The sequence below is a fragment of the Mus musculus genome, chromosome 16 (genome assembly GCF_000001635.26).
Source record: "Mus musculus strain C57BL/6J chromosome 16, GRCm38.p6 C57BL/6J".
NCBI classification, from domain to species: Eukaryota; Metazoa; Chordata; class Mammalia; order Rodentia; family Muridae; genus Mus; species Mus musculus.
The window spans coordinates 59,428,161-59,452,843 of NC_000082.6; the positions used below are offsets into that span (position 1 = coordinate 59,428,161).

Genomic DNA, 24,683 nt, shown 5'->3' on the forward strand with positions numbered 1-24,683 from the left:
TACTACACACTCCGCCTCCTCATTCATCTGCACAGAATAACTGTCTTCCCTGCTCAGCTCTCTGCTATAACCGCTGCTCCGTTCAAGTCCACACAACAAGCAAGCTGAGGGTCCCACATGAAAAGGCTTCTCCTGCAGAGTGCCCAGATCAGCTGACCCTCAGAGTTCTGCCTCTCCGTGTGTTTCTCTCATTGTCATTTCCTCTGAAACACCAGTCAGGTTTGTCCCTGGAGGCAGGCTAGATGAGTGGCCACCCTCCTTGCCCCACCACCACCCTCCCTGCCCCACCACCACCCCATCTTGTTGTCTCTTCTGCCTTCCTTACAGGGGTTTCCTTCGTTTCGATTATGTGTGTATGTAAATAACAAATATCCTTAACAGATACCCATCATCAAGTAAAGTGCAGCTTTTGGGTATACTTTGTATCTTAGTGCCCCCTGTATTAATTTAATTCTGAGTGGCCTCCTGATCAGAGTGAGCATATGATTCCAAGTATATGCCCGTTAGGCCGGTCCACCCAGTAACCTGCACAATTCCCTGTGAAGAATTCTTATGCTGAGGAAGGAATGGTTCTGTTTACTGGCCCTCACCTGAATGCATAGCCAAACATAGCCAACGTCACAGTTAATTCATAGCAATAACCCAGTGTATACTTACGAAACCTAGGAAAAACAGTGTAGCTGGCCAAACAATCAGTAACGTATTTGGGAATGACTGATACTTATCTTCCTGTTTGTACAAATGAATGCCAGAGTCCTGTTAGACACACAAGTTCAAGAAAAGTTGGATTTGGGTTGAGAAAGATGAGCCAACGGTTATGAAAAGTGATGCATGTTTAAGAAAAGTGAAACACATTACTCAAATCCATACTCAATGGCACCGATGAAGATAGAAATTTCTTTTCAGCCAACCAAATTATTAACGGTAACATTGAATAACATAAAATTCGAGTTATTTTATGTTTGTCTGTTTTTTATTACTGTATGTTAGTGCAGGTTTCTATCTGCCGTCTTTATAGTCTTACAGCTGGCCTCCATGATACCAGTTCAGCCCCTTGAGGCATTCAGAACTGGATGCTAACACAGGTTTTTAATGTCATCACCATATTCTCTCAGCTAGTGTCCATGATGTCCATTGAGATCCCAGAGCCACAGCGAATCGGGAGCACTGGCGACTGGCTTCTAGGCAGTGTGCATCTTAGCACAGCTCAAAAGTGATTCTTTCGCAACGTAGACATTCAGAACTGCCATTTTGCTGTGTCCTTTCTATCCTTTAAGCATCGAGTGGTTGCAGCCCTTAGCCTTCAACCTTCAACTACCTTCCTCCCACTAATAAACACTGTGTTCATTTTCACGTAGAAATATAGTGTATTCAATTTGGGAGATTGTTTTTTTTTCTTTTTTAAAAGAAATAATTACAAACTAAATACAGTGGCACTCAGGAGGCTTAGGGCAATGAGATCCTGAGCTGAAATCTAGATGTTGTTGCAATGATAGGACCATGTTTAAAAAGAAGGAGGGAATTGAGGGTGATGAAAGGAAAGGATGAAGAAGGGAGAGAGGGAGGGAGGAATGGAAAGGGAAGAAGACAGAAGCAGGAATGGAGAAGGAGTATGAAGAGTAATGAGAGACCAGCTCCATCCTCTCTGAAATTGGAATACAGTTGCAATGATATGCAAGCCATGAAGAGTATGGCCGTCAGCGAGTTCATAATGCTGAAGTTATGACCCGAGCAGGGTCCCTCCTGGTTCTCACCGGTCCCTTTCTCTGTGTCCAGGACTTTACCATGACGTTTTACCTCAGGCACTATTGGAAGGATGAGAGGCTCTCCTTTCCTAGCACGACAAACAAAAGCATGACCTTCGATCGCAGACTGCTCCAAAAGATCTGGGTGCCTGATATCTTCTTTGTCCATTCTAAAAGATCCTTCATCCACGACACAACCGTGGAGAATATCATGCTTCGAGTACATCCCGATGGGAATGTTCTATTCAGTCTCAGGTATGAGGGCCCCCTTTGATCTTTGGCTTCCTTGGACCACAGCCATCTAACCAAACTTGTCGGGTGTCACTTCAACCCAACTACTTCAGCCTCCAAGTACTTGCTGTACACTAATAAATATTGTTCTGCTGGGAGAACCATGATGCTGAAGACTGCAATACCACACAGCGTATGTAATTTTACCCACTTGTTGCCCACTCTTTAAGGAATTGCTTCCTGTTCTGTATATTCCTGCTCTGTCCATATATTGTTTGGACAAATAGAGTTGAGCTGACCTCTGGAAATCTGTAGAAGTCTGATACATGACTGTATAGGTATGTGACCCTATTTCTACCAACCAAGTCCTTCTTATGCCTGTGCTCCAATGAGCAGATTCGAATCCTGAATTAACGAAGTCGTTTCTCCAGTTAGCTCCTTTAGTTGTCATATGAAGGCAGAATCAAAATACACAACTTGACACAAATTTTCTCGCTTGCTTTTTTGTTTGTGTTAGTTAAAGCATGCGTTCTAGCACGACGCTAGAACAGCTTCTTATCTTTAATGAGCCATGTTTTATTTTATCCAAATGAGGTCTGTGCATATGAAGTGGCTTAAAATAGAAATTCTTTTTTAAAAGGGTTCTGTATATCTAAGCAATTCAGCTTTTTGTAATGCCCTAGAAATCTGAGAAGGCATCTATAGTAGGTTAAAAAGAAAATGAGGTCTTTATCTTTGGAAACTGTGAGAGTTGGTCTTTGGGGGGGAGGGGATCCTTGCAAATGTGATTATGTTAAAGATCATTTTGCTTGTTTATTTGTTTGTTTGTTTTGTTTTTAGAGACAGAGTTTCTTTGGGTAGCCTTGGCTGTTCCGAACCTTTCTTCATAGATAAGACTGGCCTCAAACTCAGAGATCTGCCTGCCTCTGCCTCCTGAGTACTGGTATTCCAGGCATGTGTCATCAACTTTCAGTTAATATTTTCCTCACCAAGACTAGTGTGAGGTTCCCTGATCCCCAGTGCATAATGTGCATGGACAAAATTAATGATCTTATCATGGGAAGAATGGTCCTAGATTATCTGTCTGGGATTTAGATGCAGCATAAGAATTTTTATAATGGAAAAGAAGAGGAAATCTGATTTACACAAAAGAAGAGTCGGCAATGAGATCCCAGCCCAGGGAGTGGCAGTTCAGATCAGTATGAGTGGATTTTCCCTGTAAAGTCTTTAAAGTGTGACTCTGGACAGTTATACTGATTGGACCTCTGGTCTACACAACAAAAAAAAATGCATTTATGCTGCTATGAGCTGTTAGGCTTGTAGTCATTTGTTATTGTAGCAAGAACACATTATCTTTGCTCATTAGAAAGCATCATTCACAGGGTAGCTAGCATCAGACCCTTATAAAAAGCTATAAATGAAATTCATGAACACTACTGTTTTATATAGGACTTATAAATACTAGTGACAATGGTCACTAAAAACTGAAAATGGAATCTTAATTAAAGAATTAGCTGTTTTAAAACTGTGTTGGTGAAAGAATGAAGAGGAATAGAATAACCCCATAGATCCCGCTTACCTTGCACATTCTAATGTCTGTTTGGTCCTTGTCAGACAGACTCTGGTGTAGTAACTTTTCATCTCTTGGGCTATCCTCCCTGATAAGAGCATTTCTCCTCCTCTGGTGCCCATGAGCCATACCAGAGTATCTATGCTCATGGTGGTTAAGGTGGGCTCCTTGGGTCATGGTATCACCTTCACCTCTGGAAAGGATGGAAACTAAGGGCAGTCATCTGGCTGGTCAACTTTCAGTTTATATTTTTCTCACCAAGACTAGTGTGAGGTTTCCTGGTCCCGAGTGCATAATGTGCATAATATCATATATATATATACACATATATATATATATATATATGTGTGTGTGTGCGTGTACATACATATACATACATACACACACACACATATATATGTATACATACATATACATACACATACACACACAAACACACACACACACACACACACACATATATATATATATGAAGGAACATATATACATGACAGAACAATGTCACACTTTCCAGGAAGGACAACTGCAAACTTGCTGTGGTCTCTCCTGGACTCAGCCTTTTCTGGTTATTGTTTTAATCCCCATTGTAGCATAGTGCAGTGAACCTCACTCAGGTGGTCCCCATGAGCATAATGGCTTTGCTGAGTCTCACTCTTTCTGGGGTTGCTTAACCCTGGAGGTAGTCTTAGAGAGGCCCAAACTCAGGAGGACTAAAAATTGTTGTGAGTGCAGCTCTTCAATCCAACAAAAGAATCAGTCGGAGCACAGAACCAGGTCACCTGCTACCAGGTTAGGTTCTGCGGCCACCTAGCCAAAATCCTCATCAATCATTTCTTCAAATATATCATAAAGTAGAAAAGACCTCAGAGAATACTTCCTTGTAACAAAGCCGACTAAGCATGCATTTTTGCACACAATACCATCAACACACATCCTTTCTTGATGCTTTGGCTATTGACAATAAAATGCAGGTCACAGACGGTAAAATGCTTCTATTCTTCCTACTAACTCAGAGGCACCATGGGCAGGAGCATCTGTTGCCTTTGTTTTTGCAGAATTGCTGAGGGCCTTTTAGGAACCTCTGATCTGCTATTGTGGCTACCATGGGTCTCACTTTGAGGCAAGATCATAGCACGGCAGCTACTGCCCGAAGCCAGGAAAATCTAGGAGAATACAAAATTTTAAGAAAAAAAAAAAAAAACCTCATCAATATGCAAGCCTTTGCCTTAATAGTTCCTGAATTATGTATTATGTACATGGCTCTATCGCTAAGCATGCTGCAGGCTTTTGCCTCAGTACTGGAAGGAAATTTTCCAAGTGCTTTGTGAAGGAAACTTTTACCTATAAATTTGTGTTATCACCCCTTCAACTCTTTTTACTGGAGACTACTAAGTTTTGCATCTTCTAGATAGCAGAACAACTTAGATGCACTTGAAAGCAACTGACTTTAAAGTATTTTTCTGAAATTAAAAAAAAAATCATGAGAGCCAGAAAATGCATAGGGAGCTAAGCAGGAAACAGTGAGATATGGAGTAAGTGTAAGAATTTACTCATTAATCTGGAAGCAATCCCTACCCCTCCGGGTTTGCTGTCTTGTTATTTGGACAGAACGCAGTCAGGTCTGTTTCTCATTATCCTTGAAAGGCACACGAAGCCAGAAAACAATGAGAGGCTCCATTGCTGCACGCTACTTGGGCCATATGGGTAAATGATCGAAGTTCTCTTTCTTATAACAGGATAACAGTTTCGGCCATGTGCTTCATGGACTTCAGCCGCTTTCCTCTGGACACTCAGAACTGTTCTCTAGAGCTGGAAAGCTGTAAGTCTTTCTGCCTGGGGAAACAAGCCCGCATCGTCATTAAAACACACTCGCGGGGAGATAGGCACACATGCTTAGCAATCATTTAAACATCTTACCATATTTTCCAATTATATGGCTCTGCTTTTCAGTCTCTCTTTCTGTCTCTCGCTCTCTTCCTAATGATGATAACAGATCGTGTCTTTTGAAAGAGAAGATTCAAGGGGAAATGCTTTGGGAATTAAACGTTCTGTGATTTTTTTTTTTTCACAATAGCATGCAAGGCTTTAGAGCATGCAGTTTCCTAACATTGGCACTGATTTTTCCATATTCAGAAAGTCTGGGAATCCTATAGCCAGTCAGGTTCTAATCCTCTTTCAAGTGTTCACAGGCTCTCCAGAGGAACCCAGCCTGGAGCACAGACTCCCTAGTCAAAGTCCCATTAAGGGGTCTGTGATCCAGCTTCCTGTCAATGACTGTTACCCAGTATTTGCTTTTGATATGACATCTTAAAAGCTGGCTGCAGTTTTTCTATCCCATGGGTGAAGCTCTGAGCCTCCGTGGGAGCCTCCTATACACCCGTCCTTTTCTAGCTCTATTACAAAGTGTTTATAACACAAGAAAAGGAAATTCTTTACAAACTAAGCCTCGTTTTAGGATTTCACCCAAGAGAGGTACAGCAAAAGAAACGTAAAGGCATAGACTAAGCCCACTTGAGGACAATACTGTGGCCCAGCCCTGAGGCCTGGCTTAATCTTATATGAGCTAGCACACAGTCAGGGCATACAGGAAAACCTCAAACATCACAGAGGGAGTAATGCCGCCATCTTGCCAGTCTTCATTCTCCAGAGTTGGGAGATGAAGATGGAGCTGGTGTTTTGTTTTGTATCCTTTTGGAAGTACAGGTTTATTGAGTCCCTTGGAAAATTATCTTTCAATACTTACTACGTTATTGAATGGCATCGAACCAGGAACAGCGGTTTCAGAACGGTATAAAGCATGGCTACAGCCCTCACCTAACTTCTAACACGGGAGCTGTCTGTGTTATCTTAGATGCCTATAATGAAGAGGACCTAATGCTCTACTGGAAACACGGCAACAAGTCCTTAAACACGGAAGAGCGCATTTCCCTTTCTCAGTTCTTCATTGAGGAGTTCAGCGCATCCAGTGGACTGGCTTTCTACAGCAGCACAGGTACAGCACTACGTGCAGACAATTTTTTGGCAACCGTTGAGCGCCTACTGTTTGTGAAGTAAACCTCTTTCTCTCCCCACTGTGCAAACCCTTCCAACAAGACGCCTTAATTGTATTCTTGGCCCCTCTACTCTACACTTAGTAGAACACACAGCGTGTTCTTTGCAATAAGGAAATCTCAGCTCAAAACCCTTTCCAGACCAAAGGCCTTTCAGTGGTCTTCCATCCCAGTTTGTTTAGAAGCAAAGTTAGGCTTCTCAACATGATCTACATCCTGTGTGCTGCTCCGACCTCACCCTGACCTGTGGTCCTCCATCACATTGCCCATCTATTTCCTGCCTCCTGTCACACTCTCACTTCATTTCTTCTGTATAGCTTTGTTCTACCCCTGCCCAGCTCATGACTAACTGCCTGCTTTAGTCAGCACTTTGTAAAACATCTCCCCAAATGGTGATATCCTAATCTTTCTAAAGAGGCCTTTCTAAACTAAGCCTCCCCCCTCACTATTTCCTCTCTCCTTTTGTCTTCACAGCATATACTACTAGCTGAAATAGATGCCTTATTGTCTATTATCTAAGTCTCTCTTTACAATGAGGCAGGAAACTCTATCTGCCTTATTAACCATCTCTTCCCAGATCCTAGAATATGCCTGGTATGGGGTAAATGCTCAACAGAAATCAACTAACACAATTAATTTTAAAAGATGCTCTGTTGCCCTAAGGACGAGATTTGTTTAGAATTAGAAATACACTATATACTCTTCATTGAGATTGATTTATTTCTGATTTGGTAGCATTTATCCCAGGTGATTTAAAAACTCATCTGGCTGTTCACTGAAGCTAGGACCCAGACTCTTTCTCCCCTCCTCCAAAACACACCACTCCTAAAGTCCATTTTCACCATCCTGTTAGTTACTAGTACTACTCTATGTCATTTTAAGCAGATAATACATCACTTGTGGTTTAAAGGAACTGTGTTCAGGCTACAAAATGTGGCTGCAGATGGCACTCGGGCTCAGGACTGCCCTGGCTAGAATCCTATCCCATCTGCTTGGCCATGCCATTTAATGAGCAAATACTGAGTTATCAAATACTGAGTTATCTGTCTAGAATCTAGGGTCTTAAGAGGACAACCAACATTTAAATCTCAAAGAAGTGAATTGCATCCCTGGGACCAGTGGGTCTCCAGCCATTTAGATCTGGGAGAAATGTCAGTTTACCCTGTTCACTTGTGTTCTTTAACATCAACAAACGATGCTATTCATTTTAATCATGTCCATTGCATTTTCTGATATGCAAATAACACACATTTGTGTTCCTTGATCACTGATATATCCCTGGCACATCCAAGATTCGCAGAATCAAATTGCTGAATAAATAAATATGCGATGTGTAAGTTTGAAAAGAATTTCAGAAGTCTGAAGAGCCCGTGTGGTACTAAGAACACCTCATGCTGACAAGCTGTTGTGAAGCAGTTTTCCACTTCTCTTTTGCTCATGTCTTATAAGCAATGCCAGGAACTTGTTGTTTTCAGTCCTCAGTTCAGTTAAGCCAATATTTAAATAAGTGAATGTATACAATGAACAATGAATAATACATACGAGTTTTAATTTTTTATTATCTCTATGATTAAGTAACTTCATGATAAATTATGACTATAATCTGTCTTTTTAATGTTATCATAATTTGATACATAGGAAACATGGAGATCAAAGGTGGTATTTCTATACAGATATGTACAATATATCTATACATTTATATCTATTATATCTATTGCACTTCTTAGGATTTTGAAGCATAAGAATCCATGAATATATTCAGTAGAAATTCAACTATTCTTTTAAATGCAGGGGATAAGTGTTCCAATTTCTGACTCTACCTCTAAATCATTCCATTTAGTCCACTATCTGTGCTTGTCGCCCAGGCAGGATCAACACTAGGTAATTTTTATCCTCTTTTCTTCACATTGTAGAGCCTTTCAAAAATCAGACAAAAACATCACTGAAAATCTGTTCACAAAGATGCTTTTATATATTTTTAAATGAAATATGAAGCCTTAACATCTTAGTGTGTTTATACTTCTAAGAAGTATAACATTAGCTCCTTAAAAAATAGACTATAGAAATGTACAGCCTTATATAGCATGGCGCAAGTGGTTTTTTATTATTATTAAAAGGGGAACTAATAGAAGACTCTAACAAAAATTCGTATTTGTTATTGAGGAAATTATTTAAACACATATAGGTATGTTTGTATGTGCCTGTGCATTCTAAATTTTTAAGAAGTAGCTAGAGACTGGGGAGAGTTTCAACTTTATTTCAATATATTCCATTTCTAAATTTGTTTTAAAATGCACATTTTTAATGAGAAGGAATAAAATTGTGTTCTAATCACAGAAAGTACAAGATCAAGGCATTCTGAAAGCTGTATTCATATATCAAATTAATAGTTGTATCCAGATTTAACAAGTTCCTAAGTTTCAGAAAGATGACTGAATTCAGTTCGTGAGTAGACAACAGGTCACATTATCTATAAATATTTAATGTGGTGTCCTTCTGTTTAAAAAGATTAGCTTCATCAAAAACGATTGTAAATATTTTCCCTATTCCTATCATCACAGCTACAAACTATAACCACCATCCTCAAATTGCTATATAAGATAGATAGATAGATAGATAGATAGATAGATAGATAGATAGATAGATAGATAGATAGATAAAACCATGCATATGGATCTCATTGTAAAAGCTGGAAATTGGGGGCGCAGAAACTTATTTTCCATTTGCAGCAGTCTTGCTTTTTTTTTTTTTTTCATAAAAATCCTTTCACTATTACCATTGACCCTACACAAACCCATGGCCACCCAGTAACATCAACAAGTGGGAGAGGGTTTGTCTGTCGTTCATCCATTTCAGTGTTCCACTAAATGGCATCCTGTGGGTTCACAAAGGAAAGACTCATACCCCTGTGGAATATGTCAGGGAATTATGTGTTATCAAAGATAAAGTACAGGGGCAACTGCCTGAATTCAAACTCTAGTCTACCGCTTACCACTAGCACAGCCTTGGAATTGCTTAATTCAGTTTCCTTGCCTTCCAGAGGGTTTCAGGACAGTCTTTGCCTTATGCGATTTTGCAAATGAGTTAATACATTTAAATGACTTAGAATAGTGTCTGCCACGTGGGAAGTGCTTAAGCAGTATTAGTTAGGAAGTGCCATCGTCATCATTTTCATCCGCATCTGCCCTGTGATGCTTTTAATACCATCCAAGCCCTTAGTGTCAGAACGTGATCAAATGTGGCAATGTATAAGTATATGGGATGGCACAGGATATAAGTATATTACCGCCAGCCCTTTTCTCAGTCTTTAGTTCTGCTTCTTTCTACGGGTGGAGGCAATGGGAGACAGCTCCCCCCCCCCCCCCGCAGATACTCATGCCAAAAATTTAATTCACATTGCAAAAGGATGATGCCACACACATACAGATCTGATGGGTTTATGGCTCACATTATGAGCTTTCTAGAGAGAGCAATCCATCCTGCCAAGCAGGTCTGCAAGGAGCTGAGAGCACAGAAAGGAGCAACTGGCTTGGAATTTTATGGTGGTTTGAGGGTAGAACAAAGGCAGGGGGCAGTCCCTTGGATGGAGGAGACAGTGGTTAAAGTCTTCATGGGATGCCAAATGAAATTTTGAGGGTTTTTTTATGTGCTTGCATAGATTATTATCATTTATTTATTTTATGTATTATTTTTTATTTTTATTATAGTTTTTTGTTTTTTACTTTGCTATTTATGAGGCAAAAAGGGGGCCTGGGAACTCTCAGTATTTTTAGGATTAAAGATGAAGTCAGACTCTTTATTTCACTGACTGGAGTAATGATTTGACTGTCTTACAAGGTAGAATGACCTGTTGTAATTAGTAAAGGTGTCTACGGTCCACCCATAGTATCATCTTCATCTTCCCCTCCTGAACCATAGGGTAGAGCAGCATTTGTCCTTCATGGTTAATCCCTTGTACCAGCCCCATCAATAAAACCCCAAATAATAATTCATAAAAATATTAAGGATGGAGAAGTGTTTCTTGGTGATATATACTGGCCTAGTATTTCTGATGCTCTGGGTTTAATCCTTAGCATTGCAAAATAATAATAAATAGTGATTATAATTGTCTTAGTTAGGGTTTTACTGCTGTGAACAGACTCCATGACCAAGGCATGTCTTATAAAGGACAACATATATTTGGGACTGGCTTATAGGTTCAGAGGTTCAGTCCATTATCATCAAGGTGGCAGCATGACAGCATCCAGGCAGACAGAGTACAGGCAGAGCTGAGAGTTCTACATCTTCATCTGAAGGCTGCTAGTGGAAGATTGACTTCTGGGCAGCTAGGATGAGGGTTGTAAGCCCACACCCACAGTGACACACCTACTCCAACAAGGCCACACCTACTAATAGTGCCACTTCCTGGGCTGACCAAACATATACAAACCATAACAATGATCTCTCTCTCTCTCTCTCTTGAAAGAATCTTTCAAGTCTGTGAAACTTCAAAGTAACGAACACATGTTAAAGATGCCCTTCTTAACGAAGACCAAAGTGTGGATACTTTGCCCCTTCTTAGAATTGGGAACAAAACACCCTTGGAAGGAGTTACAGAGACAAAGTTTGGAGCTGAGACTAAAGGATGGACCATCTAGAGACTGCCATACCCGGGGATCCATCCCATAATCAGCCTCCAAACGCTGACTCCATTGCATACACTAGCAAGATTTTGCTGAAAGGACCCTGATATAGCTGTCTGTTGTGAGACTATGCCGGGGCCTAGCAAACACAGAAGTGGATGCTCACAGTCAGCTATTGGATGGATCACAGGGCCCCCAATGGAGGAGCTAGAGAAAGTACCCAAGGAGCTGGGGGGATCTGCAACAACAATATGAACTAACCAGTACCCCTGAGAGCTCATATCTCTAGCTGCATATGTATCAGAAGATGGCCTAGTTGGCCATCAGTGGAAAGAGAGGCCCATTGATTGTGCAAACTTTATATGCCCCAATACAGGGGAATGCCAGGACCAAGAAGTGGGAGTGGGTGTGGGAGGGTGTGGGGGACTTTTGGGATAACATTGGAAATGTAAATGAAATAAATACCTAATTTAAAAAATTAATTTAAAAGTTGGGGAAAAAAAAGATGCCCCTTCTTTTTGAATTCTTAGCATTCCAGATCCCAAGCAAAGGTCCCGCAGTACACTCCAAACCTTTTCTTACAGTCAAACGTTCTTCATCATTTGTAACAGCTCATAAACGACTCTTCACTATGATACAGTCATCACTTAGCGCTGTTCTTTTATTTTAATGCAAAATTCTTGCTGGTTATTTTATTTATTTACATCTCAAATGTTATCACTCTTCCCAGTTAAACCCCTATCCCTTACCCCATCTCCCCTGCCTCTATGAGGGTGTTCCCCCACCCACCCACCCACTCCCACCTCAGCACCTCTAGCATTGTTCTTAAAGAAATACTGCAAACAATTTCATTCGTGCCCTGTAATTGTCATTCCCTTCCCTGCTGGGCTCTAGAAGGTAAGCATACTTTCAGGTGAGTAATTAAGCAGGCTGTAGTTCATTCCATCTGACAATGTTAGAATTGCAAGAGCTGCTGCTGAGTAAGCGGAGGTGGGATATCACGGTCTATGTCTCTGAGAGCTTCCTGTCTGAAGAGTAGGTTGTGTGGCTAAGCCTGTTTAATGATAATCAGTTTCTTTGTTTGTTTGTTCTCCTAGGGTGGTACTATAGACTGTTCATCAACTTTGTGCTACGGAGGCACGTTTTCTTCTTTGTCCTGCAGACCTATTTTCCAGCCATGTTGATGGTGATGCTTTCCTGGGTCTCTTTCTGGATTGACCGGAGAGCTGTTCCTGCAAGAGTTTCCCTGGGTAAATAAAACTTTCCATTGGTTATAAAAATTATAACCCAAAGGGAAATCCAAGGAGGAAAATAAATACAGATGCTATATGGAGAAGCAAGGAGAGATTCGTCAGGATACGGCTGTGTGTTCAGGTGTTTATGTTTAGCTGACTCCAGGGATAAGTTGTAATTGGGCTCTTTCTTTGGTCACTGGGTGTTTGGGGGTGAAGGTGTTGCTGACTAATCAGGAGCTAGGTGAGAGGTAGAAAAGATGGTATGGTTATGAAACAAAAATTAACCCACTTAAATTCATTTTGCCACTAAAGCAACCCCATGTCCCTTACCCAAGATGATTTGGCTTTGCAAGACCAACCTTTTATAGCACAGAAGGAAACAATTCACTTCCTTAAAGCAATCCACACGGCACTCTTGGCCCCTTAATAAATTCCAGGGCAAAGCATGCTAAATTTGGGAAGATGGGCACTGCTCAGAAATTAGAACGTAACCCAAAGGTCAGAGTGAGATTCAAGGAGAGTAAAATTTCCAGGGAAACAAGGTGCCTGCCTCATTAAGTCACCACAGGGATGATTGCCTAATCCATCTAGCATGTTAGAAGCCATTGTCATACACTCTGATTTATGGGAACCATTTCAGAACCACTTGGTGGTCACTGAGTCCTTGTAAAGTGGAATGTGCCAAGTCAAGCACTTGGAAGAAGACATCTTAGTTAATAAGAACCCAAGAGCTAATGCCATCTGCCGTCTTGACTGCTTTAGACAACACTGCTTTCCTGTGTTTTCTTTTCTTTTCTTTTCTTTTCTTTTCTTTTCTTTTCTTTTTTTAACCTGTAGAGCTCTGTCTTAAGAGAAGATTTTAATACTCGCTTCACAATCACTGTAATCGTTGTAACTATAAGAAAATTCATCCCAGAAAAGATCATTTTTGAAGTTAATGTTCACAAATTTTATGCATACTTCAAAAGATCACTTGAAGACATAAATTATTAATATTAATAATGTGTTCACCTCTTTCCCCTATAAGAGCCACAGTCTGCAAGTGTATCAGACTTGAGTATCTTCAAGGAAAAATATCATCTGAATGAGTAATTAAATTATTTTGACTGTGCCTTCATATCAGAACATCTGTGTCCTGATCCCAGTACTAACGGGGCAAGCACAGACCCAAATGAGAGTCAGAGGGCACATGCGAGCATCCAAGAGAGACTAAGAAAGGCATTCTGTCTCGAGACACATTAGCATGACTTCTAACCATATCCCTCAAGTTGACTACCCTGCACTTACATGGTGAGGACGGCAGCAGCAAGAGCTACTAGGCTGAAGTGAAGTATGAATGCAGAAATAATGATGCTCAAGCCTCTTTGAAATTCTGCCCTCCTATATCTGTGTTAATCGCCGAGAGATAGGAAATTTTTACTTATTCATATAAATTAGCGTCCAAACCAGAGCAACCTCTCTCCCATGGTTCCTGCCACAAGCCACAGTTCTCCCATAACACTGCTGGGGCTTTAGCTTTCTACTACCCTCAAACCCTGCCTTTGTTTCTTGTCTTCCCAAATGCAGTGCTGTTTGGTTCCTAGAAGGCACAGAGTGGTATTTCAAAACATGGTTATAATGGTTATGGATCAAATTAGGTAGTTAACATTGCCACCTCATCATTACTTAGTGTTTGGTGCTTTTGAACTCCTAGTAATGGACAAGCTGTATTGTAAGTTATTGTAAACTGTAGTCCCCATTGTGGCAGACAACGCACTTTACTTGTGACTGTATACACACTACTAGCCTCTCTCTATCTCCACATGCCCTTAGCCTTCCCACCCTCTTATAAATAGTATGATGCATACTGCTAACATTAAAAGTAACTTCAACGCTTGAGGGAATATGTGGGACTTTTCTCTGTTCTGACTTACTTCATTTAACATAATGTCTTCCAGTTCCATCCATTTGCTAGAAACGATGGGCTATCACTTTTTAGACCAATAGTACTTCGTCCTGTATATGGGAGATTTTCATTCATATATCTACCTTTTCATTTTTATAGCATTTGTTGATGGTACAAACTAATGGGCTTCATTATGACACTTCCATTGTGTACATTTGATCATCTTTCATCCCCTATTGGCATATTTTCCTCCCAACTCCACATTGTTTCCCTTCCTTTGCCCCCAATTCTCCTTCTTCTTTTATGTATTATTGCTATAGTTTAGGTTTTCCTATAATTGTTATTGTTGCATGCATACTCACATAGATATATACACGTACATTTGGTGTGACACTTTAGACTAGACAACTACTTAGGGAACTCATCCCTAAGAAAGACTGATTCTCCTTCACTCGGCAAGCATTGACTCCCTGTAGTTTTTCATCTAAGGGTGGGGCCTTGTGAAATTTCCCCAATCCCTGTTGGTAACTGGTGTTATCATTGTTCTCATGTCGGTAGCCACATTGTTCAGATGTAGTAGGCATAGATTCCCTGTCCTATATAGAAAACACAATCCTGCAGCAGACATCCTGGTCCTCTGACTCCTAGAATCTTCCCTTTCTCTTCATGATTCCTGAGAGCTAGGGATAAGGGTTGTACCACAAAAAGAAACTTCAACCAGTATAACTTCTAACTAAATTCTTATACCTACAGATAAATATAGCCTTTGTCCATGTATCTGTTGATAAGGACTTAGCCTGAGCATTGCAGATCTTTAGTTATTTTGAATAATATATCAATTAACATCCATGTGCAGTTACCTCACTGATATGTTAATATTGTTTCTTTCTGACATATATCCAGATGTGGGGTAGCTAGATCACATAATAAATTTATTTTTAGCATCTTGAGGAGCTTCCATACTGGTTTTCATAAACCTGTTAGTGTCTTTGTGTATGTGCATGTATGTCTCGTCTGTCTCTCTTTGTGTGTATGTGTGTGTGCACACACATGCACATCCTTGTTGGCCATTTTAACTAGGATAAAATGACAACTCATTGTAGTTGGACTTGCATTTCTAATGTGTATGAAGAATTTGAACATTTCTTCACAATGTGTAAAAAAATGAATTTCTTCTTTTGAGAAGTATGGACTCGTATTCTCTGCTCACTAACAATTAGCTTACTTATTTTGTTAAGTTTTTAGTGTACACTATGAACTTTGGTTATAATGCCTTTGTCATTATAGATAGACTAGTCACTATGTTCGTTTCTTTTACTGTGCAGAACTTCTTAGTTTAACTTAGCTACTTTTTTTCCTGTGCTTTGGGAATGTCATCCAAAAATGTATCACCTGTACCAGTGTTTTGAAGTTGTGCCCCTATATTTTCTTCCAGTACTTTAGAATTTCAGGTGTTATGTTCAGACAAGAGATCCTATGGGTTTCTACAGAGTTTGTAATAAATTTTCACTGAAAGTAGTGAGAAGTCTGGTCTCATTAAATAGCTCAGGATGTGATTATTTCTAGAAGGTTAGTTATAGTGTAGAATCTGAAACTGTCTGCTAGACGAAAAACCACTGGTCTGTTTTGTACTGTGAACAGATCTTTTACCCACAGGCTTAGAAACTTGAATAGCATTACCTTCCAGAGTAACCTCCAGATCTCTCAAAGATGCCTGCCATTTATTGTATAACATCAGAAAAACAATCGATATTTCCATTGATTCCTCATAAAAATTGAGGAATAGGAGGTTCACAGGGATATATGTAAGTCTAGCAGCATTGTAGGGCAGACTTGAAAGTGAGAGTCACATGATTAACAATCAACAGCCTTGTTCTTTCACTTGATGTGATAGAGTGAGTCGCCCAGGTTTAAGCAAAGCAGTACCAAATACGATTCCAATTGGGATGATTGTTTGGCCTTGTTCTTTCACATAGAAATGGCATTTCACTGAAAAGAAGGAGGGTAGGAAATGGTCGACGGCTTACAGTGAATGTGCAAGGCCCTGTGTTTGATCAGCAGTACCACAAATAATAAACCAATGGATGATCAAGTTGACGCCTACTTCTTGCTTGACTCCTATAAGTGATGGTATTCCTCAGAATAACTTTTGTTCTTTGGATTGTAAAAATACTGCATAAACTTCACATTCCACCATAGAAAATGATTTTACATTTGTGCACACATGCAAAAGAAATTCATGCAATCAGCACAGAAATTACCAGTATCTAATGACAATCACTGGACTCTGGTATTCCTATGAATAGAAATTGCTGCTTCTGGCCACTGAGTGGTGATATATAGTTCATGTCTTTTTCTTGTGTGCTCCATATTATCCTATAAGAAAACATTCTTATAGGAAAAATGCCTTCTTACTTGAAGGCAAATGAAGACCACCACCACCCTCAGGAAAACTATTTATAGCACTTCACTGAAGGGGTTAACAAAGTTCCAACAAGTGATATCTATGAGCCTACTGCTGTCTTCATGGTTAATGAACTACGGATCCATCATGCCTGGCCGAAGATGGCCAATAAAATGTAGACACAACGAATCCTCCCCAGACTGCCCTTAATTCACCCACGCATGTGCTTAAAAGTTAATACGGTGAAACTGTGAGGGCTCAGGGGAGCTGAGTCAAATGGCCTGGCTAAATATTTTCTCATAACATCTTTCTAACTATGCATACTGATATCAGTAGGTGGCAATGTAATTTCCTAACGCAATGTATGACCTTTCCTTGGCTAAATGGTCAGTTCATGTGATTCAAACCCTCTTTATTGGGGTGTTCAGTTTAATGAATCTGCAAGGAATACCATTTGTCAAGATTAATGTGTTTCCAAGGGATGGCTCAGGACATAATAGGTATGTTTAATGTGGCTCTAATCGTCCCAGTTTCCACTTTTAGTGCTCTAAGAATTTATGCCAGTTATCTCATCATTTACTCCTCCATCCAACAATTCCTCCTCCCCACTCTCTCATTAATTTTCTCATTAGTATTATTGCTGATTTTATGCAATGAAAATATGTATTGCCGGCGATTAAAATAAAGAAAGAGCTGGTAAATTGGTTGGGCTAAGCGTCCTTTTAAGAGAACATGATTGATACTTAATTCCTCCCTGGCAAGCATAGATACTGTGGCTCATTTTCACTAAAACAAATAGTCAGTGGTTCTGGTGTAAACTCATAATTCATGTACACTTATAACTTTTCTAAACCATTATTTTAACCACTACATCTAAATTACTATCTCTTGAAAAACATTAAAGCTCTATGTTCAATGACTTATAAAATGAAGAAAAGATATTTCAAAAAAATTAACTACTGATTGAAGGTACTCTATAGGAATGTGAGTTCAGGATTCCCTCAGTTCCTTGAAGGATGGATTGAAACCTCTGGCACGTTGAAAGTACAACGTACCTTCTAAACTTTTAACATATCCTCATAGTACTTTGTAGCATCTCGCCTTAGAGACCAACCATATATGATTGATAAGGGCATAAACAAAGGGTATTGCCTTCTAGGTCTAAAATGAGAGACAGTAGTTATGCAATAAAAATCACAGGTTTAAGGAAGAAATCTGGATCATGTTTCTGACAAAATGTGGGCCAATCACTCAGCTATATACTGTGTGTTTGGAGCCAAACATGAAAACAGTAGATAGCTGTATACAGGCTATTTGCTGTTCTTTGTATTTATTTATTTATTTATTTATTTATTTATTTATTTATTTATTTTTATTGTTATTGCCTGGAGACCTGAAATTGAATGAGACAGTTCCTTTGCTTAATGTTAAGAGCTAGAATAGAGTTTATAAGTCAAATCAGTGTTGAGATGAGATTCTGGACTCCCCCACCCCCAACCCTGTGGTAACTATCATCTACTGGGCTATAATGTACTTTGCTATACAAATGAAAACTTCATTTGAGATTGAGTGGCTCTGTAGAATTGCTATTGTATTTGACACAGGGCTCCCTTGCAGGAGCACTTCACGCAATCCTGTAGAGAAGATAAAGGCCTCTTGGTGAAAGTCTCTCTCAGTTAAGAGTAAATCACAGTCCTCTCCCTGCTGTTGGAGACTCCCCACAATTCATAAACTCACTGAGAATTTCATTTGTGCTTCCCTGGTGTGAAGTTAACAAATAAAAGCAGCGCAGCCGGCGTGCATTTCAAATATTTACAGTGCTGTTCCTTCTCTCCAGACAGCACTCTAGTAACGTTCTTCTGAGAAATTAGTGTAGAGATCGAATAGCTCTCGTAGCTGTAGGTGTTTCTTGAAAATCTGAGTCACTTTTCCCTGCCCATCGTCTTCCGGAGTTGGAACTCCCAACTCTTCACCGAGAGTGCTCATACAAGAGAACAAAGAGAGAAAAGATAGAAGAGAAAGATGTACATGCATGTGTGTATACACACACACATATGTGGCAGGGGGAAGAGGAAGAGGGGAGGGAGAAGGGAGAGGAAAAGGAGGATGAAGAGGAAGAGGGAGAGGGAGGCTTCTAAATTCCAGAGAAGGGAAGGAAGGGAAAGGAATAGTGACAGAGGAGGGGAGGAGAGAAACGGGGAGTGATGACTGGCATTCACCAGTTGCTCAGACACAGCCTCCAACACTAGTTCACATACACTGACTGGGTTGAAGCATAGTTTCATATATGGCGGTTCAAAGAGAATAATGATGGCTCTTTAGAATTCTTGATGAAAAAAATGTGGGTAATAGTAGTCTTCGCTACTACTTAAGAACAACCAAGACAAAGATGAAGTCCCTTTGCTGCATGAAAGAGTAAAGGTAGATAAAGTCAACTTCTTTTCTCTCTCTCTCTCTCTCTCTCTCTCTCTCTCTCTCTCTCTCTCTCTCTTTGAATTTTTCGAGACAGGGTTTCTCTGTGTAGCCCTGGCTGTCCTGGAACTCACTCTGTAGACCAGGCTGTCCTCGAACTCAGAAATCCGCCTGCCTCTGCCTCCCAAGTGCTGGGATTAAAGGCGTGAGCCACCACCGCCCGGCTCAACTCTTTTACAAACAAGAGTTATTAAATCATTTAGAGATGGTTACTGAAAATGGGCTTGTCATTTCTTTCCAAGAATTCTTTATTTTGGCCACTTGTTTACGAGGATGACGAGAAGTTGTCCATTGAAGGAGAGGCTTCAAACGGGTTAGATTTGGGGTGTTTAGATAGATGGATGTAAGATGTGAGCTGTGGGCAACACCAAGACACAGAGATGGGGAGGGAAATCCAATGAGATCCTTCCGATGTCCAGAGCTAGCATGCAGATATTCACTCCAGCTCGGAGACAGGAGATTGATCTTGTTCTCAAGAGAAACATGGTGATGATCCAGGAATTGGAATGCTGTGCGCTGAGTTTGTCGTTCGTTCTTCTTGAACTGCAGGGATCACGACGGTGCTCACCATGTCCACAGTCGTCACCGGTGTGAGTGCCTCCATGCCCCAGGTGTCCTATGTCAAGGCGGTGGATGTGTACATGTGGGTCAGCTCCCTCTTTGTGTTTCTGTCCGTCATTGAGTATGCAACTGTGAATTACCTCACCACAGTGGAGGAGTGGAAACAACTCAACAGGAGGGGAAAGGTACAGCTTCTCATTGAATGTCAACTCCTTTCCAAAAGTGCTAGGCTTGGTGTCTTTTCCTGTTGCTGTGATAAAACACCCTGACAAAACCAACTCCCAGGGAAGAGGGTTTAGTTTGGCAGGGGCACCATCCATCACCGTGGGGGAAGTCAAGGCAGCAAGAGATTGAAGCATCTGTTCATATTCCAACCACCACCAGGAAGCAGAGAACAATCAATGCAAGCTGCTGTCTCTTTCTAGCTTACAGTGTAGGCTCCTAGCCAAGGAATGGTGCCACCCACAGTGGGACTGGCTTCCCACCTGAACCAACACAATTAAGAGAGCCACCTACCCATAGGCCCAGGGGCCCATCTGGCAAGTGATTCTCAATTCTGTCAAAACAACAATTAGCAGTAAACATCCCAGGGCAAAGACTAACTTCTTTAGCAAGCTTTTTACAGTTTATCAAAATCTTGCATTAAATTCAAATGCCTTGGCCAGGGTCAAGTCAGCAGGATTGTGAGACTGTAATGGGAAACTTGAATCTTGGCTGGATGCTAGCTGCTTTCCTCAGCATCCTCATTCGCTCTCCCTGAGGGCTCTTGTGCCTAAAGGATTTTTCTCAGTATGGATTGAACCCCCGACTCTGCCCCATTAAGAGAAGAAGGTGTTGTACAAACTACCTCTTTTCTAATTGTTGATGGTGGTAGTGATGGTCATGATGGTAGTGGTGGTGATAGCTAGAAAGTTTTAAGCGTTCATTTGCTAATGGCATTATGCCAACACCTAAAATATATTGGTGATTTGATTTTCATGCTAACTAACCCCAAGAGGTCTGTTTGTGTTTTCTCACCTTCATTTTACAAAGGAAAAGAAAAGTGCAGCCAAAGTCACAGAGCTAAAGGGCTCAGAATTAGCTTTTGTGTCTATGACTGTAAAAGGCTCTGCTCTCAACCAATAAGGATATGGTTTTTTTATCTTTGTCACTTAGAAGAATACTAGAATGAAATGAGGGGTTCTTCTCTCCATAATATCCTTGCAGTGAGGTATCTACTGCACTGTAAAATTGATCAGTTATATGGGGGGGGGGGAGCTTAGACATTTATTTTAAGGATTTTTTTTAAAGGAATATCTGTATGTTCTGAAGCAGGTACCACATGTGTGCAATGTCCACAGAGACCAGAAGAGGGCATTAAATCCCTTGGAAATGAGGTTTAGACTCCAGTGTAATCTATCATGTGGGTACTGGAAACAGAAACCAGGTCCTGTGCAAGAGCAGTCAATGTTTTTAACTGCTGAGCTATGTCTCCAGCCCTAAGGTTTGCAGATTGTCATATAACTATTTGTGCATACTCAACATTGTTTGAGATTTTAATTTTTCTTTTTTTTCATTTCTTATGGGTTATTTTATTTATTTACATTTCAAATGTTATCCTCTTCCCAGTTTCCCCTCCACAAGCCCCCTAATCTCCTCCTCCCTCCCCCTGCCTCTACGAGGGTGCTCCCCCACCCACCCACCCACTCCTGCCTCACTGTCCTTGTGTTCCCCTTTCCTGGGACATCAAGCATCCACAGGATCAAGGGCCTCACCTCCCAGTGATGACAGATAAGGCCATCCTCTGCTACATATCCAGCTGGAGCCATGGGTACCCCCTGTGTACTCTTTGGTTGGTGGTCTAGTCTCTGGGAGCTGTGGAGGGTCTGGTTAGTTGATATTGTTGTTCTTCCTATGAGGTTGCAAACCCCTTCAGCTCCTTGCCCAAACTTCCTTCAGCCATTGCCCTAACTTCCCTATTGGGGTCCCCATGCTCAGTCCACTGTTTGGCTGTGTACATCCGCATCTGTATTGGTCTGGCTCTGGCAGAGCCTCGCAGGGGACAGCTTTATCTCATCATCATCCACTGAGACTTCACCTCAGGTCCCCCATTTAAGTTGTGCAAAGACAACCTTCTCTGCTTTAGAGGAGAAGCAAGATTTTGATGAAATAGAATAATTTGACGAGTGATGCACAGAGAACTGAGTTTCAATTCAGGCCTCTGAGAATAATAATTTCAGTCACTCCTTTTACATCCTTTGAGTCAACGCCCTAAAGTACCTGACTTTGTTTTGTCCCACGCGCTTTTGTTTCTCTGGCTAACTGGACGAGGCCTTACCATGCAAGTGTGCATCCCGAGGAGGATGCAGGTGTGACACCACCAGGAGCTTTCAGTTGCAGATGATACCAGGGTGCATGCACATTACCAGTGTTCTTGTGCAGAGCCTAACTCTGCAGAACTGAGGTAGGACCTGCGAGGCTACAGAGTTGACAAGCTCTAGGCGATGCTAAAGTCACTGGTCCATACCAACACTGGGGAAATTTGAATAATCTACAGCATGAAAGACAAATGGGGGAAAATGTGTAAAAAGGGAAAGATTTTCTTGTTTAGTTTTTTTCTAATGCAGTGAGTGAGTGGCTAATGCAAGGACCAGACACTGAAGTAAATGGGGATCACTTGTCTATTTCTTAGACTCTGAAATATACCTTCCTGCTCTTGCCTTCCACACGATGTTTATACCACATGGATCTTTTGTTTTATTTATTATTTTAATTTTATTTTTACTTTTTATTTAATCTTTTTTTACAGTCCAGTTTTAACCCCCCTCCCAGTCCACCTCTAACTGTTCCACATCCCATACCTCCTCCTCCCATCTCCACAAGGATGTCCCCCCATCCCTCCAACCCCACCCCACCAGACAACCCCACTCACTGGGGCCCTAAGTCTCCTGAGGGTTAGGTGTATCTTCTATGAGTCCAAACCCGGCAGTCCTCTGCTGTATATGTGTTGGGGGCCTCATATCAGCTGGTGTATGCTGCCTGGTTGGTGGCCCAGTGTCTGAGAGATCTCAGGGACCCAGGTTAGTTGAGGCTGTTGGTCCTCCTACAGGGTTGCCCTCCTCCTCAGCTTCTTCCAGCCTTTCCCTGAATCTCTTACTGTTACTTCAATTTGTTCTTTGACAATTTTCTTCATGGATATTATACATACCGAATACTTTCACCCCAGACCCTCTCCTATCTTCTTAGTCCCACCCTACCCCCCTCATATCTCTCCTCTCTCCCTCTCCTCTACAAATCTTTTCTTGACACCCATATCTGTTCATTTTGTTTTCTCCCATTTAGTTTAGCAAGGGTTGTATATATGAAGCTATCTGTTGGAGCTTCATGGGCTCAGCAATGGATATACAACTAAAGACAAGGAGTTTCCCTCTTCCAGAATCTACTAATAATCAGTAGTTCAGTTGTAATGGGTACATTCCCCATGAGTTCGTCCTTCAACCATGACTAGTTTTGAACAGGACCAGTTTGCTGTGAGCCCAGTGACAGTACCCACAGTAGGTCAGCGTTCATGATTGCATTTGTTCTATAGAATCCAGAGGATGGCATTTCTCAGCCATTCACCACACCTCCCAGCTCTTCTCTCATTTCTATCCCCTCTTCTACAGTTTTCCCTGAGTGCTTTAGGAGATAATGTAAATGTCTTGTCCAGGGCTGAGCCTTCAATCATCACTTACTCTTAGCACCTTGAGTATTCAGACATCTGTATTCACTGCAAGAAGAGAATTGTCTGATTGAGCTAAGAGTAGCGTTTGCCTGTGTGTATAAACACGGGTATTCAGAAGGCAGTTTGATGCTGTGTTAATTTAGTTAAACAGTAGTAGTACATTCCCTCTCTTGAACCCATCACTTCTCTAGGAATGCGCTGTTAACATACTACAATATCATACATGGATTTCCTCCCATGGAATGAGCATTAAAACCAACGTAAGGTGGTTTGTTAACTCCAATAGTCACCCTATTGTACGGGTGGTTATATCTTTCCTATCAGACTGGCTTTGTGGTTCACAGGTTTCACGGTTGGGTAAGAGAGTAGAACCATTTCTCCCCCTCTAGCCTGCATAGCACATTTCAGTACTTTGAATGCTAAACAACAGCCAGGAAGTTTTCAGCTCAGTGTCAGCTTATTTTCTTTATATCTGTTGTGGTGTGCTCAGTAATAGGATCTTACACTCTAGTTGGGGTAAGGAACCAAGAGGGCTGCCAAGAACTTGTGTAGTTTGAGTGCCCTCGGGGATCTCCATGAACAACTCCTATAAATGTATCCCAAGTGGGAATGTGTTTAGTCAACCCACTGTGTCTACGAGAATTGCCTGTCTGTGCATGATAACTTGTTCTTCTGTCGTCTCTGTTTTTCATTTGGGTTACAAGTAGTAAGCTTTCATATGGCTTTTTTTTTTAAACACATCCTTTATTAGGCTAATTTTCTCTGCCCTCCCGTCTTACCATGACATCCACTACATGACTCCCACCTTAAACCTGCTTTCATGCCCAGTGTTTCCCCCTCTGCCTTTTGCTTTTGCTATCCCTTTCATTTAGAGCAAGCCAGCCTAACACATCCCTTTCCTTCTCCTGGCTTCCCAAGGCACTCCAACATAAACAAACAGAACTAAAGAGGTAAAACTAAGATCTGCACCCGGAAGAGAAAGGGAAGCACTTGTACTTTTGGGTCTGGATTATGTTGCCTGGCCCAGTTCCATCCATTGAACTGAAAAGGTATATAGGCAGGTATCTCTACAGTTTGCTAGAACATCCTTTGGAGTTATACCTAGAAGTAGTACAGCTGGTTCCTATGGTAATTGTAATTCTAGTCCCCCCAAACACACACACACTTTTTTTTTAACTTCTTGAGAAACCTCCAGATAGATTTCC

At 41.1% G+C, this 24,683-nt stretch overlaps 1 protein-coding gene across 1 annotated transcript in view; it reads left to right on the plus strand.

Annotated features, from left to right (window-relative positions):
- Gabrr3 (gamma-aminobutyric acid (GABA) receptor, rho 3) overlaps positions 1–24,683 on the plus strand; it is a 54,358-nt gene that overhangs the window by 20,779 nt on the left and 8,896 nt on the right. The window contains exons 4-8 of the mRNA NM_001081190.1: positions 1,777–2,000; positions 5,283–5,365; positions 6,398–6,538; positions 12,316–12,468; positions 19,764–19,960. Coding sequence (NP_001074659.1) covers positions 1,777–2,000; positions 5,283–5,365; positions 6,398–6,538; positions 12,316–12,468; positions 19,764–19,960 — 798 coding nt within the window. The remainder of the gene's footprint in view (positions 1–1,776; positions 2,001–5,282; positions 5,366–6,397; positions 6,539–12,315; positions 12,469–19,763; positions 19,961–24,683) is intronic.